The sequence below is a fragment of the Fusarium poae genome, chromosome 1, assembly GCF_019609905.1.
Source record: "Fusarium poae strain DAOMC 252244 chromosome 1, whole genome shotgun sequence".
Classification (NCBI taxonomy): Eukaryota; Fungi; Ascomycota; class Sordariomycetes; order Hypocreales; family Nectriaceae; genus Fusarium; species Fusarium poae.
In genome coordinates this window covers 3,863,865-3,886,299 of record NC_058399.1, presented here as the reverse complement: position 1 = coordinate 3,886,299, position 22,435 = coordinate 3,863,865, and the positions used below count along the sequence as shown (strand labels likewise).

The 22,435-nt window shown below is 25.1% G+C and overlaps 2 protein-coding genes across 2 annotated transcripts; both read right to left on the bottom strand.

Annotated features, from left to right (window-relative positions):
* Nucleotides 1-16,219: 16,219 nt before the first annotated feature.
* On the bottom strand, nucleotides 16,220-17,986 carry FPOAC1_001269 (uncharacterized protein; the record flags this gene model as incomplete). The annotated part of the gene is made up of 1 exon (XM_044845874.1): nucleotides 16,220-17,986. One exon carries the CDS (start codon nucleotides 17,984-17,986, stop codon nucleotides 16,220-16,222), a length of 1,767 nt encoding a protein of 588 aa, XP_044711790.1.
* An 845-nt stretch (nucleotides 17,987-18,831) lies between these two features.
* FPOAC1_001268 (uncharacterized protein) lies at nucleotides 18,832-19,551 on the bottom strand (the record flags this gene model as incomplete). The annotated part of the gene is made up of 3 exons (XM_044845873.1): nucleotides 18,832-19,239; nucleotides 19,296-19,372; nucleotides 19,428-19,551. The coding sequence occupies 3 exons, from the start codon at nucleotides 19,549-19,551 to the stop codon at nucleotides 18,832-18,834; spliced, it is 609 nt and encodes a 202-aa protein (XP_044711789.1).
* Between the last annotated feature and the right edge of the window lie 2,884 nt (nucleotides 19,552-22,435).

Genomic DNA, 22,435 nt, shown 5'->3' with positions numbered 1-22,435 from the left:
TAATAAAGGCCTAGAGCCTTTATAAATAGGGATAAGACTAGTAATAATAATATATAGATTAATTATAATTATAATAAATTAAGAATTAAATAGAGAAAAAAGTAATAATATTACCTTATAGATTAATTATAATTATAATAAATTAGGAATTAAATAGAAAAAAGGTAATAATAATACCTTATAAATCTAATTATAATTATAATAAATTAGGAATTAAATAGAGAAAAGAGTAATAATAATACCTTATAGATTTAATTATAATTATAATAAATTAGGAATTAAATAGAGAAAAAAGCTATAATAATTAGATATATTCTAAAGAATATTATTAATATTATTTATATTATAATATATATAATATCTAGGGTAAGTAATATTACTAGTATATTTCTTTTAATTTACTTTAAATATTAATATAAGAGGAAATCTTATTAAGATTAAATAATATCTTAAATATAAGACTCTAAAGAGTCTTAACTTATAATATAGTAATATATAAAAGCCTAGGTATAAAGTCTTTCCTAGAAAGATTAATAATAGCTTTATTTAAGGTTATTCCTTAAGATTTATATATAATAATTATATATAATATTATAAAGGGGAATTAAGTATATAAATAGAGTCTATTAATAAAGATATATTTATATATAGTATAGAAAATTAAAATAATCTTAGCTATTTTAATATTAATTAAATTATTATAATAAAGTAGCCTAGTATATTCTTTAAATTAGATTATAATAATATTAAGTAGTTATTAATAAAGATTAATATTAATATTAATATTCTCTTAAGTAAGATTCTTAATTATATTAATTAATCTATTAATTAAGCTAGCCTATATTTATATATTTACTATTAATATAACCTTAATACTAATATATATTAGAATCTTTTTATATAAGCTACTAATTATTAAAAAGTTAATATTATTACTATATTAATTAGTATATATAGTATAAACCTAGAGGATTATATAGTTAAGCTTTTTTATATAGTTATAATTAAATTTATAGACTTTAAGGTTAATTAAGTAAATATATATAGTATTATTAAATATAGTAATTTCCTTATTAATTAGCTTTAATTAAATTTATAAAGATAGAAATTATTATTACCTAAAGGTTAGCTTATTAATATATAGTCTTTATAAAGTATTATAAAAAGGTATTTATTTATTACCTTACTATTAAACTACTTATTATAATTTAATAAACTAATTAAATTCTCTATATATATTTTAACTTAATATCTTATTCTTATAAGCTAGTATTCTAGTAATATATAATAGTTTCTTAAAGACTAAGGAGAGTTAATAGAAATTATTAAGTAATAAGATACTATAGCTATTAAAGTATTTATATTAATTCTTAAGGAATACTTAATAAAAATATTAATTAATAAAATAGAATATCTTTAGGCTAATTATTAACTTTTTATTAATAATAAAGTATATTATATTAAAAAGGCTTACTTATAGACTATTTAATATATTATTACTAAGATCTATTAATAATAAAATCTATTTTAAAATAAAAAAATATAATAAAAAGTATAAAGTTATATTATTAATTATATTAGCTATTATTCTAGTAAGTATAGCTTTTATAATATAATTAGCTTTATATATATTTAATATAAAAGAAAGAGTATAAATTAAAAATAATTTCCTTATACCTTTTTACTTATTAACTTAAATTAATAAAGAATATAAATATTTTATATTAAGGTTAATAGTATTATTAATATACCTTATAAAGAGATTAAAGACTAAATATTACTTTAAATTAAGTTTTATAATTATCTCTTTATTAATATCTACTTTATTAGCTATTTAATAGTTAATATAAATACTTTTCTAGTACTTTACTTTCTATATATATAGCTAAAGGTAATTCTTAATATATAACTCTTAGTTATAAGTAAGATTAATAGGTTAATTATTAAATATTTTAATTTCTTTAATATTAAGGCTATTTTAAAGGAAAGTATTAATAAGTACCTTTTATAATTAATTAAGATCTTTATTTTCCTTATTAAGATTCTCTTTAAACTTTTCCTTAAGTAATACTTAAGGAGTTATATAGTAATTATTAAAATAAATACTTAAATAGACCTTAATATAGTATTAATAAGCTTTAATATATATTTTAAATTTAGTATTTTTAATAGTTAATAATTTATTAAATTTAGTATATAAATAGTATAATATTAGCTTAATATATATAAAGTCTTTATTATAGTAATTATAATATAGAAAATAGTTTAAAATATAATTTATTATATTAAGAAATAGTTATTAAAGTTAAGGATATTAAGAGTAATTAATTTTAATTAGAAATTAAAAATAACTATATTCTTAAAGATAATTAAGATAATTAAGGTATTTTTAGTAAATATTCTTTATAGAATAAATAGACTTTTCTCCTTTAGTTTAAATATAATCTATTTATTAATACTAGCTTAAGTATTTATAATTAATTAGTAATATAACTTATATACTTTAAGTTAAATTAAAGTTAAGTAGTAAATATTAAATCTCTTAAGTAAATTAATCTCTTTTAGTAATTAATTAATTTATAAATTTAACTATAAATTTAATAACTTTAATTATAGAATTAATATAAAGTAAAATAGCTTTTATAATATCTTTATAACTTTTTAATTTTATTTTTAGCTTATTAATATACTTTACTATATAGTTAATAATAGTAGCTTAACTTATATAAGGAAATATATTAATATTAGCTAATTAAGCTATTATAATTATCCTATTAAAATTATTTAAATTAGTATTATTATATACTTTATTATAAATAGAATAATTAGGATTTATATCCCTTGCTAATTAAGGATATTTATAGAGTTATTATAGAAAGTAAAATTAATAAAATATCTATATAGAGAGAGAGCTATTTAATATATATTTATAATATAGATAGTATATAGCTATATATTAATAATATTATATATAATTAATAACTATAGTTAGATCTTTAAAGGTAAGGTTTAAGTTAATTATAAATAAAAGGTTATTATTATATTACTAAGCTAATTATTCTTAGTTTAGATTTATTACTATAATATATATCCCCTAGAAATATAAAAACTTATTATTAATCTTTTCTACTATTACCTTAAATTAATTATAAAGAGTTAATATATCTTTAACTTAAAAGAGACTATATATATATATACTCCCTCTTATTTACTATTTATACTTAAACTATAACTTAATAATATTAAACTTAGGCTTAATAATATATTTAAGAAAGCTAATAAACTATATATAAAAATAATAAGCAGTAATATATAAATTCTTCTTTAAATTAATCCTTATAATTAATACCTTTCTATAGTTATTAATAGCCTACTATACTTTATATTATAATATATATCTCTATAGGCTATTTTAATATAGATTAATTATTAAGAAAGTTAAGAAGATCTTAGGATAATTAAGCCTATAGATATAGGCTTTAAATTAATAGTAATATTTACCCTAGAAAGGGTATATTCTATAAAGATTTTTTAAATATTAAATAATTAAGTTTAGAAAAGCTTTAATTTCTAGAGTATTAAAATTAAAAGTAATATATAATTATAATATATTAATATTATATTTAATATAATTACTATCTTTTTTTATAAAGAATAAGCTTTTACTATTTACTTATTATTATATTAAAGTATTAAAAATAATATAAAGGAATTTAAAGTAATATATAAATTAGCTATTATAGTATTTTATTAGCTACTTAATATAATTATAATAAAGAATACTTTATTAATATAGCTTTATAAAATTACCTTAGCTTATAAGGAATAAAATTAAAAAGGCAAGGGATAGTAAAGGCTAGGATTAATTAAACTTATTTAAAGGTATACTCTAGATATTCTTATATAGTTAAAACTACTCATTAAGACTCTACTTATTATAGGGCATATTATTTATATTCACTTAAATAGTTATTATATAATATATTTATATAATATTTATTAATCCTTAGAGAAAGCCCTTAATTAAGCTTAAAACTTCCTATTAAACTTAAAATAACTATATAAAAAATTAATATTCTAAAATTCTAATAATTCTAATTAACCCTATTATCTTAATTACTATAATTAAATAAATAGCTAATTATTTATTATAAATTACTAAATAGTCTAAATATTTTTATAGTATAAATAATTATCTTTAAGTCTATAATCTAGAGTATATAATTACTTAATTATATTACCTCTAGAAATACCTTTTTTTATATTAATAGTTTAATCTTTTAATCTAGCTTTTAATATAAAGTATTAAGTTACTCTTTTTCCTATAGGACTTAATTAATATAGTCTAATTTAATAAAGTATAAAAAGATTAAAACTTAGTAATTAAATTAAGCTAATATAATATTAAGCTTATTATTATATATATTATTAACTTTAGTATTTTTAAGCTTCTTTTAATTAAAAATTAATTAATATAGATCTTTAACTTATTCTTTATTATTAATTAATATAATAATTAATTTTTCCTTATTATTATATTAATTACTATTTTTATAAGCTAAGGCCTTAAGGCTATTATTTATAAAGTTAAAGCCTACTTAGTAAAATATATTTATATAGACTATTAATAATTAGCTACTATTATATAAGTAATTAATTAGAATAATTTATATATTATATTAGCTTTAAATATTAATATTAATAACTTTCTTATTTTTATTATTATATTATAAAAAAGAGAGAATTTTTTACTATTTATTTAAAGCTTATATTCTTATATAAGGTTTAGACTTATATTAAGCCCTATAGTATTACTACTCTTATTACTATTAATACTATTATATTATTATTAAATTTCTAAGCTTATAGCTTTATTTACTATAAGTTATATATTTTAATACTCTAGATATTAAGTATTTTTAGCTATAGTTTATATCCTAGAGTAGGTTATAAGAAGATATCTAGCTTTTATAGATTACCTTATAATTAGTTTTATAAGAATATTAAGTCTTACTCTTAAATAATAAAATTTAAAATTACTATAGTATTCTATATATTAAGATCTTTATTATTCTTTATATTATTATAAAAAATCTCTTTAATTTTAATATTATTAAGAAGCTTAATAATTAGCTAATCTTTAATATTACTATTATATAGTAATTAGCTAAGATTTTATTTATTAATAATAATATCTCTATACTTAGGATAGTTAATATATAGAAACTCTAACTATTAATAAATATAACTTTAGTAAACTTTAAATTATCTATAAAACTAATATATTATATAAGGCTATACTATTTAATTCTAGGGTTATAAGATAATAATATCTAAGTATACTAATAATAATAAGAATTATTAGTAAATATAGTTAATATCCTTAAGGAAATTAATAATATAGCCTTTATATTTATACTATTAATTATAGTAAATTATTATTTAAATATAAATATAAACTTAAGTAATTAATATTTCCTTAACTTAACTTAATTTAAATAATTTCTTTAAAATATTACTAAAGTCTAAGTTATTTTCTTAAGACTAAAAGTATAATTTTCCTTTTTTATATTAATTATATATACTTTACTTATTAAGAATAATATCTTTATAACTATATAAATAGTAAATCTTATTATAGATATTAATATTAAACTAATAGGTATAGTATTAAGGATAGTAATTTATTATTTAATTATTAAGATCTTATTATTAATTATAGATATATTATTAATCCTATTTAATAAGGTATAAATTACTAAGACCTTTTTTAATTAAAGGAGGATTAAGCTACTTAATAGGCTAAGCTTAAATAGATTATTAATAATTAGAGTGCTAATATAGAATATTTAAAGGTACTAGTGAATTAATAGACTCTATCTATTAAGAATTAACTTAGGAAGAGTAAAATACTAATAATAATATATCTTAATATTAAGGGCTTGGGCTTTAGCTTAAGCCTAAGGCTAATTAAATAAGAAGGGATTATATAAAGACTTAAAGAGGACCTAGAAAGGGGACCTTAAGGAAAAGATATAGGATTTCTATATATCCTTTTCTTTTTCTCTTTAAGTTTAATAATATTATTATTAATATCTTAAAAATAGTTACTTAAGAGCTAGTCTTTTATAATTATTAAACTTCTTTTAACTTAAGACTTATAATAATTCCTTAGCTATAGTATACTTATTAATATAAAAAACTATTTATTATAATTAATATAAAATTAATTTAAGTTTAATATAAATATTAATTAAGTAATAATACCTTAAAATAATAATTAAGAAATACCTTAATTAGGCTTAATAGAATTATTAAAGAATAATTTAATACTTAATTAAATTAATACTATATAGAGTTAATTTAAAAATATTTACTTTAATTTTTATATTTAAATAAAAGCTAATATTATTATAATTCTTATAGAATAAATTATATTATAGTTAATTAACTTTATTTTACTTTTTCTTTCTTAAGCCTAAATATAAATTCTTAAATTATTAATTATATAATTTAATTTATAGTCTATCTAGATTTAATAAAAAAGCCTTAAGTATTATTTACTTAAAATTATAAAGTTTAATAGTAATTATAATTTATAGCCAGTATAATATATTATTACTAAGTATATATTATAAATTATAAAATATAATATTAATAATATAAAAGATTAATAAGTATATATTTACTGCTATTTAAAAGGTAAAGTTCTTTATAAAATTAGCCTATTCTTTAAAGTAAAATAAGCTTAAAATATTAATTTATTAAAATTCCTTAAGTATATAGAATATATATATAGAGATTAATATTATTAAGAACTAGCCTAAATAGAGCTTAAGTAAATATATTAAATAAACTTAGAAATATTTAATTAATTCTTTATATATTTTAATTAAAAGCTTATAATAGTTAATAGCCTTTAATAAGATAATAATATTAAGCTAGTCTATTTATAATAAGTATTTAATTAAGAATTATATAATTACTTAATTAAATAAAATATACTCTATAATAACTTTAAGAATATAGTCTTTATATATTATATTATTACTATAAAAATTAAATTTTATAAACTTAAAAAAAAGTATTAAACTTTAAAATAAGTATAAGTATTAAGCTAATTTAATTTTAATAAGAATATAAATAAAAATATAATTATAATAAGTATTAATATAGCTAAGACTTAATAAGGTTAAGCTAGAATTTAAGCCTAGAATTAATTTAAATTATAATAATAAGCTAAATAAATATCTATATAAGTTATATAAAATAAATAAGCTTCTAGAGCTTATTTATACTATAAAGACTAAATATATATAATATATAACTATTAGCTTATTTAAGCTATTTAACCCTAGAATATTATTTAAGTTAATATAATTTATATTACTTTTACTAAGGGCTATAACTTTAATACTAAAGACTTAAAAAACTAATTCTTCTTAAGCCTAGTCTTACCTAGGGAATTATAATAAAATACTAAGGTCTTTAAAGAGTATATTAAATAAGTATTTTAAATTAATATAATAAAATTAAAGATTAAATAAATAATATATTACTTTTAATTCTTATACTCTTTAATTTATATAAAATATTTAATATTTAAATTAACTTAGGATATAATTATTATAAAATAATAAATAAGAAAATAATAAAAAAGCTAGGTTTAAATTAAATTCTTTTTAAAATACTTAAAGAAGTTTAAATAGTAATAAAGATAATTTATAAAGGCTAATTAACTTATAATAAAATAATAATAATTATATATATTATTTAAACTATAATAAATATTAATAAATAGATAACCTTAATCTTATTATATATTATACTAAGTCTAGCTTATAATATAATCCTTAGCCTATTATAATTAGTTTACTATAATATATATATTTATACTAAAAAGTAAGAATTAATTATTAATATAATAAAAAGATAAGTTATTTAAATAAAAGAAAAATACTTAATAATAAAATAAGCTATATTAATAATAAGGTCTATATTTATTATAATAATTTATAAATAAAAATAATAAAAACTCCCTAGATTTATTATAGCTATAATTAATCTTTATAAAATTATAAAGATATTATAATTAATAATACCTAAGGAGGTAATTATTAATATAATATTATAGCCTATATTATTACTAGAACTTCTAGACTATAAAGACCTTTTTAATCTTAAGAAGGCCTTAGCTCTTTTATTATATAAAGGCACTTAAGACTATAAAATTTACCTTAAGAATAACCTTAATAGTATCTGCCTTAACTTACTATAGGGCCTTTTATATAATATATTTTAAGACTAGCTAATTAAGTTATAAAAATAAATTATAGACCTTATAAATAAGGGATAGATTTAAATTAATAGCTTATTTATAGTTATATTAATATTACTAGCTAAGAAATTAAAAGAAAAATAATACTTCTATATTAACTATTAGGCCTTAAATAAAGTAATATAATAAGATTACTATTTATTTTTATTTATTAAGAAAATACTCTATTCCCTTTTTAAGATATATTAATTAATAAAGCTTAATATTTAAATAGCCTTCTATAAGATCTATATAGCTAAAGGAAATAAATACTTTATTATATTCTATACTTACTTTAAACTATTTAAATAATTAATTATACCTTTTAGCCTTATAGAAATATTTATAACCTTTTAAAGATATATTAATAATACCTTTAAACTATTACTAGAAATCTTTACTATAGTATACTTTAATAATATCCTTATATATATAAATAGCTCTAAAAAGGATTATATATAATATATCTAAGAAATATTATAAAGGCTATAAAAGGCTAGATTAAACCTAGACCTTAAGAAATATACCTTTATAATAAATAAGGTAAAATACCTAGGATATATTATTAAAATAAAAATTAAAATCTATTTTAACCTAAAGAAAGTTAAAGTAATTTACTTTTAAATAATATCTATAAGAATATAAAGTATATAAAGCTTTTTTAAATTTATTAACTTCTATTAAGATTTTATACTAAGGTTTTTATATATTATAGTATTATTAAATTACTTTATTAAGAAGAATATACTCTTTATTTAAATAGAATAAAAAGAATAAGCTTTTTAAATATTAAAAGATATATTTATTTTAGGCCTAGTATTAGCTTAATAAAAACTAGATAAAGAAATAGTTATTAAGATAGATTATTTTAAATAGGCCTTTAAAGAGTGTTTATCTTAATAAAATAAGGCTAATATATTATACCCTATAGTATATTACTTAATACTATTAACCTTAGCTTAATAGAACTATATTATATATAATAAAGAACTTTTAATAATAATTTACTATTTAAAGATATAATTAATAAAATTAAAAAAGGCCTTTTAACTTTTTATTATATTTATAAACTATAAAAACCTAAAGTATTTTATAAAAATATATAAGATTTTAAAGTATTAAATATATTAAATAGATTTTCTATTCTAGTTTAACTTTTATTTTTAATATAAGCTTAAAAAGGATATTTTTTAACTTAATACTTTATCTTAATAAAAGTAAAATAATAAAGAAATTATAATTTAATAAGGATAAATCTTAAAATTAATATTAATCTTTTAACTTATAGTAGCTATTTAGCTAGTATTTAATATAGATTAATAAAAAATAAATTTAATTAATTAAGTATTATTATAAGGTTAATTAGTCTTTTTTAATTTATATTTATAAAACCTATAGAACTAGGCTATTCTATATTACCTTAAGTATATAGCCTAATTTAAAGCTATATAATAATAAAAATAGAAATTTTTTAAAAAAGTAAAAATAAATAAATAGATTTAAGATTACTCTATTAATAAAGCTAGCTTACTATAATATTAAGAGTAAACCTAGCTCTTACTATAAGAACTATTAATTATAATAATTATCTAAGAGGTCTATAATTTATTAATCTTAGGCTACTTTAAAAAAAACTTAACTTTTTAAATTATTAATAAAGATTATTATTAAAATAGTATATTATAAAATATAATAAGATTCTATTATAATTATTATTATTAAGAGGCTTATAAGAGCTATTAAAAATAATAAAGATTATTTTAACCCTTATTAATCTTAGACTATTATTTTACTTAAATCTCTATAGACTTTATAGTTAGTTTCTCTAGAGAAATAAATATTATATTAATATTCTTATTAATTATTATAGACTATCTATTAAAGTATATATAGCTTAAGGCCTTAATTACTATTATAATTAAAGCTTATATATTATAATTCTAAGACTATTAATAGAGATTCTATAGCTTTCTAAAGAGTATTATTATAAATTAAGATTTAAATTAATTAAAAAAGTTTTAAACTAAGCTATACTGCCTAATAGATATAAAATAACTTTTATTTACTTTATATTACTTTTAAATTAATAGAAATATAAAGTAAGCTAATTAAGAGATATAAGTAATTCTTTATATAGTTATTTTTTTTATATAATTTAATTAGCTAGAATACTTATTAATAATATAGTAAGCCTTAAATAACTATATATTATTAATTATTAAATTTAACCTTAATTACTTACTCTATAGATTTAATTTTAATATTATATAATACCTTAAAAGATACTAAGAAAGCTATACCTTAATTAAAGGTAAAATAGCTATATTTATTATATATCTATATAATAGTCTTAATTTAGCTTAAGTAGTAATTATATTCTAGTAATAAAAAGTTAAAAATATATAAAACTATATATAATAAGCTATAGAATATTTTTAAGTAAGTAATTAAGTTTAATTAAACTTATATAATATTAAAACTAATTACCTAAGTAAAAAGCTTAACTAGGTTATATAAAAATATACTATAATAAGTATATTAAATAAGTTAAATATTATATTAAATATATTAAAAAAAACCTTTATTTAACTTTCTATATTAACTTTATAAAATATATAGCCTTTAACTTATTATTATCTTAGAATATAGCTAATTTATATTTAAGACTATAATTAATACTTAAAGATAAAGAGCTAAAGCTAGAAAAAGAAAATAAATATTAAATTAAAAAAATATTAATAGCCTATAATACCTTAAAGTAAAGTAAAAAGAAATAAATATTAATAAAATAATTAAGCTAAATAGAATTAATATAATAATCTTTAAAAGACTTTATAGATATAGTAATATTAAATAAATTTAAAGAATAATAAAAGAATATTTTAATTTATAATAAGCTATAATAAGCCTAGAAATAGTATAGAGATATATAAACTATATATAAAGAAATAAAACTATATAAAAATAGTAAAGTCTAAGAAAAGACTAAATAAAGATTAAATAAAGACTAAAGCTAAATAAAAGCCTACTTATACTTATAGTTATTATTACTTTAGCTAAAAGAAAAGAAATAATATTAATTATTTTAATTATAATTAAAATAATATAAAGAGAAATAAGAGAAATAAGATTAATTATTTTAATAATTATTTTAATAATTATCTTAACTATAAAATCTAGCTATAAGTTAATTAAAAAGTAAGAAAATATTAATAGTCTCTTTTTAATTAAAAGTAATAATAGCCTAGGTTAACTTTATTTAAGTAATAATCTTAATAATAAAGTTATATAAAAAGGAATTAATCTTAATATTAAAGGCCTATATAATAAATAAGAAATAATTAAAAGTAATAATTATTTACTAATTAATAAAAAAGAAATTATTATTACTATAATAAAGAGAATTAAGATTAAAGCTTAAAAGAATTAAGGTAATAGTAAAAGTAAGGTAATAAATTAAAGTATTAAAAGAATAAGAATTAAAAATAAAAAGGTTTTATTTTTCTTTAAAAAGAAAAGCTTTAAAAGGAAAATAAATAAAGTAAATAAATATAAATTAATTATAAGCCTATTCTATTACTTAATAAAACTATATAACTTAATAAGAAAATTAAGATTAAAAGATAACCTTTTTAAACCCTTTTTTACCTTTATTAAGGCTAGGCTAATAAAAAGTAAAAATAGCCTTATTATTCTTCTTAATATTAATTAAAGTATATTAAGTATAATAAAGTATAATAAATATAGTAAATAAATAGTATTCTTAGTAATACTTAGATTAATAATATATATATTAAATATAAGAAATATATAACCTAAGGTTATAAGCTAAGTCTTTTTTAAAGATAGTAAAGTAAATAATATATTTATTATAAAGCTAAGTAATATCCTTAAAGAGATTAAGGGCTTTATTATTAAAATTACTTTTTATAATAAAAATACCTATAGTTTACTTAATTTAATAATTACCTTTATAATTATAGAGGGTATAAAGGTTAATAAGATTATTACTTTCTTTATTAATAATAATAAAAATTAAAGAAAAAGTAAATATAAATATAGTAAAGAAATCTATTATATTAAGTTAATATAAAAAGTAAAAAAGGTTTTATATAAAACCTTATAAAAAATATATAAATAATAAAAAGAAAAAAGATTAAATAAAATAATTTATTATATTAAATTAATATAAAAAATAAAAGTATTTTATATAAAACCTTATAAAAAATATATAGATATTAAAAAGAAAAAAAATTAAAAAAAAGATAATAATAAATAAGAATTTTTATATAAAAGCTAAATAAAGTTAATAAAAATATAGAAAATAAATTAAAAGTAAATAAAAATATATTTAAAAAATAATAAATTATATAATAAAAAGTTAAAAAGAATAAAAAGAAATATAAAATAAAAAATAAAAAGATAATAAAAATAAATTATCTAAATAATAAATAAAATAATAAAATATATAATTAAAATAATAAATATTTTATATAAATAATTAAAATAATAAAGTATAAGCCTTAATATAAAATTAGAATAATTTAATATAGGCTTACTCTAGAATTTACTTAGCTTTACTATAGATTAATAATAAATAAATTAAGCTTAATATTATATAATAAAGGAATAAGAGAAAGCTATATTAAGGGCTTAAGCTTTAGCTTAAGCTTAAGGCTAATTAAATAAAAAGGGATTATATAAGGACTTAAAGAGGACCTAGAGAGGGAACCTTAAGGAAAAGGTATAGGATTTCTATATATCCTTTTCTTTTCCTCTTTAAGTCTAATAATACTATTATTAATATTTTAAAAGTAGCTACTTAAGAGCTAGTCCTTTATACTTAATAGTAATTGCAGAAGTATATATAATAGTATATATATAGTTTACTATTATAATCTAGGAATTTATATAATTTAAAGACTTATTAATATAATAAATATATTTATTTATATCTTACTAATAGTTATATACTTAGCTTAGTATAGTATAGGCAGATATTTATTCTTAGTTATTAAATATATATAAGGCAATAAATACTATAATCTTTATAAATAAAAGAATAAGATTTATTTTTACCTTTAAAGTTACTAGAGCTAAAGATAAAGGCTATATTTAGATTATTATTAAAGCCTTTAGATAGAACTAGATTATAAGCTAATAGATTAATAATCTATTTAATTAATAGAGTAGCTAATAGTTATACTTTAGCTTATTATTAAGCTTAATAGTTATATTAGATTAAAAGCTAGTAATAATAATTAATTAAAGTATAATTAAAAGAAAAAAAGGAAAGAAAGTAATATTTATATTAATTAAGTAGTAGCTTATTCTATAATATCTTAAAATAATTAACCTTTAAATAGATATTAAAGATAACTACTAATTATTTATTAAATAAAACTGCTTAATATATATTAAGTTAGTATATTATTCTCTATAGATATAAGTATTAGTATAATAGGTTAAAATATATTTCTAATTAATATAAATTATTAAATAAGAATAGTAAGATCTAGAGAGTATATCTCTAGTTAATAAGATATAGTAGTTTTAAAGGACTTTATATTATTAATAGAATACTTTATTCCTAGGGATAAAGAGTAAATATTATATATTTACTAGGTAAAGCTATAGGCCTTTTAGTAATTAATATTAAATATCTAGGTTAAAGGATATATATATAGGTAAGTTTTTTATTTCTTAATATATAAGATATTATACTATTAGCTTATTATAATTCTTAAGGTTAATAAAATACTTAAGACTTTTTATTTAATAATACTAATTATAAATATAAATAGCTATAAGTATATTAAATATATTAGGATTTTTAAAAAGTAGATTTTTATTTTCCTTAAGTAAGAAAAGTAATAATAATAATATTATAGTAGCTAATATAATAATAAAACTACTAAGATTAAATTAAAAGAGTATTTCTTATAATAATTTATAGATATAATTATTATATAAAAAATAGGTATATAGAGGTAAAAAAAAGTTAGTTTAAAAGGAAAAAGGAAAAAAAGTAAATATAAGAGTTATTAGATATAATAATACTATAATTTTAATAGGGTATTATCCTAAGGTACTAGCTTTTATTTATTAATTAATAATTATCTATTATTTAAGGAAAAGGAAAAAAAGAACCTAGGTTTAAATTAATAATCTCTATATTTAATACTATTTCTATATTTATAATTAGTTCTTTACTTATTTACTATATTAAATATTTAACCTTTTATTATAATATTTTATATCTTTTTTAATTAAAAAGATATTTCTATTAATTTCTTTATATTTAAGCTTTTAAAATAAACTAATTAACTTAATATAAGTTAATACTTATAAATAGCTAGGTTTTATTATTTAAAGAATACTATAAGAATACTATATTTATTTATATATAAGATTATTATTAAGAAAGTAAAAAAGAAATATTAAAAGAAAATAAATAAAGTCTAATAAGTACCCTAAAGGGTAAATTAAGTAGTAAATATTTTATAATAAAAAAGACTACCCCTTATAATTAATAAATAAAAAAAAAGCTATTTAATTATTAAACTATTATAAAAGCTATTTATATTAAATTTATTATTTAAAGATTAATTTTATAATTATAAGTTATATACTTTTAAAGATAAGGTTATAAATATATATTTTAATTTATATTTAAGTATATAAGTAAATATATAAGCTATTAATATATAAATAAGTATATAAGATTTTAATATAAATAAGGCTTTAAATTATAATTATAATATATTAACTTAATATTTTTAATTAATTTAATTTTAATTTTTACTTTTTAATTTTTATTTTTTTTTTAATTTTTTTTTCTTTAAATAATTATTATTATTTTTTACTTTTTTTTATATATAATCTTTATAATAAAGAATTTAATATTTATTTTCCCTAGGGGGCTATTATATAGAGCTATATCTATAGTATATAACCTTTAATAGCTTTTTAAAGGCTTTTTTAAAAGATTATTTTATAAAGACTTTTCTAAAGAAATCTTTTAATAAGTTCTTTAAAGATAATTTTATTAAGACTTTTTAAAGGCTCTTTAAAAGGCTTATTAATAGCTTTTTATTATACTTAAAGTATTTATAGTATTTTATTTTAATTTTTACTTAATTAATAATCTAATGCCTATAAATATTAAACTTAAAGGTATATTAATATTAGTCTTTTATTATATTTATATTATTATATAATAACTTTAATTAAAAATAGTAATAAAGTATAAATCTAGATAGATTAATTACTAATTTAATAAATAAGATCTAATTAATTACTAGTTTATATTTTATTAATATAAATAATATAAGGCTTATAATAAATAAGTAAAGCTAGAAAGAACTTCTAATTACTCTATATTATATCTTTATTTAAGTGCGGCTTTGCCTAATTATTATGACTGGCGGTGTGTTTGCGCTTTCAAATAGCGATCTTTGACTATTGATACAGGGTAAGTAAGTAGTAAGTAAGTAATTGGTGAAGTTATTCAACATGCACACTTCAACAAAGGTTATTTGAAAACATGCTTGATTTCTTGATGATCTGTATACTATATTTTCTTTCTCTATGTAATAGATTGTCACAGTCCGTGCCAGTCAAAATCGGTCACCAATCGATATATATACTTATTTGGACAGACATCGATCGTCCATACTTGCAACGCAATGGATTCACAAACGGGAAAAGAATTAAGAAATGAAAGAAAAGTCAATTGAACGAATATGTATGCCACTCGGCATTCATTCTGTGTTCAGCGACCCCTTGGTCTGCTGCAACTAGCAACTGTGCCGGGACGACACGACACTTGTCGTCCTCCTCTCACCATAAGCTGAGAGCTTAATCGGGGCCCTAGAGTATCCCTCCTCAAATACTGGCCCCTCATTCATCCTCTCTCTCTATACTAAAGGATAGACCTGGATCGTAGTTAGAACGCTGCGACGGCGTTGTGTTGTAGACAGGAGAAGGAGGCGGCTTCATCAACATGCACTCGTACCAAGCTTCCTCGCATCTGCGAAGACGCTCCCGGCAACACTTGAGTTCTGTGTACATGCCAATATCCCTAAGGAAGTCCAGTACATCATACGTACACTCCTGAGAATGGTCGTCACGAGATAACTTACCAATGACATTCATAAACTGTGCAGGATCTGCGTCTCGAGCCCATTCGAGCAGACGGCATTGAATCTTGGCCCAGGTGACAATCCACTCCGCATCAAGAGTGCCAGCAGCGAGACGGCACTCGATGGTCGGATTGCTCATCCGCTCACGCCTATGAACTGACAGATCCCCTGGGAGCTGCCCCATCCAGTTGCTGGTGTAGCCTTTATTGATCACCCAGCCTATCTTGCAATCAGTCAGCAGGTATGCAAGCTGGTGCGCACCAATATCGCAAGCCAAGAACTCGGCGACTCCTTTCCATGCAAGTTTCGTATTGGCCTCAATAGCGTCAAGGTCAACAGGACCATCATTGTTTTGGGTGACTGAATCGATCTTCCATCTGTTCTGCGGGAGGGTGTCTACCTCTCGAAAGGAGATGGGCTTCTTCTTTTCTCGCTTGTCTTCCAGCAACAGAGAAAGGCCAAGCGACGTGCCAGATGCCATGATTTCCGAGACTGGAAAGGCGATTTGAGGAGGCAGCTCACGACGGGTGGATTGGCTGTCTGAAAGCGCAGCTTGGTTTTCTAAAAACAATGTTACGTCTTGTTCATAACCTAGTTCCTCGTGTCGTGGTCCTTTTGGTCTCTTGGGCCGTTCGAAAGGTTTGCTGTATGTGTCTTCCCAATCAGATTCGTCATCGTCATGGGTCAGCTTTAGCATCAATTCATTATCGTCGTCTACCCGGAGGTGTTGACGCAAAGCCGTATAGGAGGCAGCGGGACTTTCTCCAAACTTCCTCGCCCTTGAGATAAAGCGAGGCACCATTCGCGGTGCCCTGCTCATTATCTGACGGTGTGCCTCATTGGCAGTTAGGCCTTTGACGAAGTTGATACCGTGCCGACGTCGGATGGACTTCGACCAGTAAGCGAAGCTTCGTGTAGGGCAATGGAGTGTCGAAAGGGCGGGTTCTGATGCCCAGAGAAGCGCGGCGTAGTTCCTTAGCGCACGCAAATCGAGCTGATGGGGTCCATTGCCAACGTGAACGTGGAAGCCGCAGGTGGTGTTTACCCGGACTCGTAGGTTGGTAGTCAGCAGTCGAACAACCGCCGAGATGAGGTTATATGCCTCTTCAGAGGAATATAATGGTGGACTGGATATCTCCACGGGATCCCAACGAATCTGACGAGTGCTCTCATTGAAGTTTTCAGATACACTGCCGTCTCGCGTAACTATCCATAGCTGGTCTGATGAGCTATGAGCGGCATAGCCACTGACACAGAACCCGTGGTCCTGCAGCAATTTCTTGACCGCATCACGACCTGACATGTACGTAGCTGGTGCGATACCTGGCACATCTTTGTCTACATCGGGAACGTTGTCGGTGTTGCGAGCCACGAGAAACTCTAGCTCAATGCCAAAGCTAACGCGAGGGGGGCGCGTATAATTGTCCTGCTCCATCTTGTCAGTCTTGGACCCTTGGTCTTGGGCAACCTTCTTGCCTTTCTGCTCCATAATCGGTTGTTCGGTACTGTTGGGTAGGTTATTCATGGTGAATTGTTTTGAGGATGTTCCTGGCGATGATTTCGAGAATGCTAGTCAATCAACGAGAGCCTGCTCTGTTATATTTGTTTGTCGAAATGTTGCAAGTACTGGATGTATCCTAAAACTGAATAATTCTGGATGTTGAGAGATTAGTAGAGACTGGAAGATATCTCTATATATAAACATTGTTTCGATATTGTGCAGTATCCCTGGCCAGTATGCCAACCGGCATTATTTGTTAACTTGTTCAAATGTCATGTTCCTTGAACAAGTCAAAACACCAAACACGTATTCATTGTAATACTTTGAATAACCATGAACAATACTAAATGGATTGTTTGTTGGCTAGACACAATGATAGCAGAACAAATCACCAACAAGGGCGGCTACTTTTGCAGAAAAGAAGTTTCTTCATTGTTTGTTCAATATCAAAGTATTCCTACTCCATTTCGCCTCTTGCTATGATTGAATTGGATGGTAACGCACAAACAAATAACCACCGCCATCGATACTGCCTTTCTCTCATCCCCCGAAAGACCGTACAAGGCTGTCACTCGATTGTAGGTCGATCCCTGATTCCCCCATCTGCCTATCTTTACGCCGAAGCGTGTCATTACCTCATCCAAGCTTTACCAAAGCTTGCTTCATCGGGTCTTTACTCATCAAAAGGTATCGCGTTGCATGTCGAAAAGGTGTACTGTGTAATAAAATGGGCAGTAGAAGTGAAAATAAGCTGCTGAGCAACCCCGACACGACACCCACCGGCAAGGTACGGCACGTGGTGGTGGGGTGCCGGGATGGTGTCGTGGCACTGCTGATCGCAGCACCCCACGCTTCAGCCCCGAAAACACTTAGACGAGGTAGGCCAACATGCCGAGAGCAACAGCGGCGGCGGCACCCTTGCCTGCCGGCGCCATGGTAGGGGCAGCAAAGGCATCAGAAGTTGTTGTGGACACAGCCTCTGCGGTGCCACTAGCGCCCGACGAAGTCTGAGTGGCCGAGGCAGTAGCAGTGTCGGTGGCACTGGAGCTGGTATCGTCGTCGTCGTCGTCGCTGGCGAGGTTCTTAGGAGGGTTCTGCTTGGCGCACTTGGACTTGATCTTGGACTCGCATTCATCGCTTCCCTTTTGGGTATTGGTTTGCGAAATGCATTGCGCAAAGAGGTCTTCACAGATGAAAGTAGGCATGGTCTGGGTGTAATACTGGAGACCGGGAGCCGAGCTGTTGGAGGAGCATGTACATTCCCAGTTGAGGGTATCCTGTAATGACTTATTAGTTTCTGTGTCAGTTGGAGGATATGTTGAACTGAACATACATCGTTGCAGTTGTTCTTGATGGTGTCATCCTTGCAGAGAGTATCGCAAGTGTTTTGCTGGGCTCCGCACCAACCGGCTGCGGCAAGTTAGCACATACCCGATTTGTAGACTAGATAGTTCTCGTCACGTACATCTGGTGGTGAGCTCGACAGTATTGGGATCAATGGTCATTTCGAGAGAGTCCTTGTAGGTTTTGACAGACTGAGCCGAGACGGCCGAGACGGCCATGGCGAGGATAGCAAAGGATGAACGCATCTTGAATAATTTTTGAGTTTTGAAGTAAGATTGCGTGTTTTTTGGAAGTGATGTGAGTGATGATAAAAACAAGACGGCGCGATAAGTGGAACGATGATGTGCGATGTCGGTTCTTGATGCTTTCGCAAAATGACAAGAGGTGAATAGACCTTTTTATGTCGTTGTTTATGCAAAGCAGAATGTGAGAAGGTGGCACGGAAGGAAGAGAAGAAAGACAAACGCGACGGGTCGAGGGCAAGTGCGTTGGATTTTAAACGACGGGAAGGGAACAGAGACCGAAAAACCTTGGGTAGGTTGCTTTTTGGGAGGGAAGGTAACGATCGGATTTGGCCTGGGCTTGGCTTTGTCTGGGCAGGTGCGGCCACTGACCTCGGTTTGATTAGGTAGGAGGTAAATATTTGTCTGTACTGGACGGGCTTGCAGCTCTCGGCCCCGGCACCCACAACCCGGGTCTAAGATCTCCATTTCTAGCTCTGAGTTAGCCGTTTAACCAATAGAATGGTCTCCTAGCAGCAGCTGCCATTGACTTTGCTCCATCAATCGCCGCAAAACTCTCCCATCTCTCTTAACAACTTAGGGAAAAGACGCACAGGCACAAGTCGGCTAGAGGTAACATCGTGCCCACACCTTCCTTGCCTTGGCCACTCACCGCGCTTGACCAGCGCCTTTTCCGGCTTAGTCGCTACGGCTACTCTCAACCACCACATTTCTCCGCGCCCGCGCAGGAACTGTGAGGATCACGAAGGCCAAGCTGTGACTTCCATAGTAACGATCGAGATGCAGGCTATCTCCATGGATTCTTCCCGGATAAAATGCATCTTGTCGAAAGGAGGGGAGTTGGGAGCACGATAAGGTCCAGGCAAGCGGTTACAACCGAAGAGGTAAGTGGGACAATCAATTGTCACTCATATACATACGACGATTAGACTGGACTTTGTCCTATCAATGCACGGCCACGGGCACCAGAATGCGCTGGGCAGGCAGTAGACTCTCAATTCCAGCAGGCTTTCTCTCTGTCTTACAGCGTCACTTACCACAATGACCACCCGGCGCAGACTTACACCACTTTGGCTTCCATGCTTGGTCCTGGCGGACAAGCGAAACCTCCGACCGTAGAGGACCATATCTGACACGAGCCAATTATCTCAGGTGCTCTGCGACACCATTGTCTCTGAATTCGGACACGGGCCATCTTGGCGGCCTACCATATCGGCGTCATTATCCCATTGCTAGACAGAACGGAAACGGAAACAGTCGCTTCCTGAGGAGGTCGGTCACAAATGGCGATCCTCAACAACACAGCTCTCATGACAAGGTTGGCCGAGCAATGTTTACCACAATTGCTTGGCGCATGTGAGGTTGGTCTCTCATAGCGCGACTAAAGAATGGAGCTGCCCAGAGACGCCGCTCCGGAACAGACGGAATTGTGGAAGCGGGAAAAAGACATATTTCATCTTATTCCCCCCGTTGCTCCATGGGAGAAATGGCCGCCAAGATGCTAATCTTTCTCGACGGGGCCACGGCACTTCAGCGCCGACGTATCAAATGCTCGGACCTTTTGTCCATATTGAGGGGTATGTTTTTATCATAGGTACCCAACACATGACCCGCGCTCCTTAACCACCGACATCACAGTTGACCATGTAAACATGTCATGATACATAGGTTTCACGTTAGTCTGAGGGAAAGCATCACCATGCTCATGTCAACCACCGGCCAGCATCATATCGCCTGATTCTCTTTGCAAAATGCAAATGGGTATGAGGGGGCAGCGAAAATGGTCTAACATTGTTGTTGTTGTTTTTTGTCTCGCTCGCTTTTCACCGAATTATCAAATCTTCAAGCAAAGTGACAACCGGAGCGGACGGTAGAGGACTTGGCGAGGCCTGATTCTCCACTCCTGACCCAGGTCCCCCTTGTCATGTCCCATCTAAAGTGCGTCACTCCAATATCCCCCTGGTCGGTCGAACATTCATCGTTTGGTCGTTTTACTTGTCGTCTGTAGTCACTGGCAGCACATGTATGGACCAAATGATAATTTGACTTAACACAGCCAGGGTGTTCCCACCATTCATTAAAGGCTGTTGATACTCGCGATGAAACCAAGGCCAACTCTCAAACATCAACCATGACAAAAGCTCTGCAAGCCTCCCGTTGGCTCTCACCACAGAATAATTATTCAAGGCCCCCCCCCAGATACGATGAACAAACCAGTGAGCGCCACCCGATTAAATAAGTGCCGAGACGCACTGCTGGCTTCAATTCGGCTATCAACTACTTCAATGCTATCGATATTTGCCCTATCCAACCCAAAGAGGCCAGTTAGCAACAGAGCTCCTGTTTTGTTCGTTGTTCGTCGTCCTGGTTTCCGTGGCTTGCTTCCAACCACTTTTGACAGTCACAGAGAGGTTGGTAGACTTACTAACTTCATAAACCCTAGTTTGGCCATTGATGCTATCTATTACCTGGACTGGACAATAGTGTCCTCGTGCCATTTTGTGTTGTGCACTTCGCTATTGCCACCTAAACCAACCTCCTGTGAGTTGATGAGCAGACAGGCTTTAACAGAGCATGAGACCATGAGAGCTTTAATTGATTTTCAAGAACGATTATGTATGTATAATCAAGCCACAGTGATTTGGTCAGGTTCGCGTTCTAGGCCTTTTTAGCCTCAGTGCCACTTCGCGGTTAAAGTTAACGTTAGCTAGTCTGCTTTTCGTCCCATCCCATCTGGACTGCTTATAATGCATGAGTTGGTGTCTGGCCACGCGTACCTCCTCCAACAAGCATAAGAAAGTTACTAAGTCGAGGGAGGGTTCGCGTCATGGTATTGATAGCCCGGGCTAAAGTCTGTTGTTATCTCTACTCCGGTACCTACTGAACT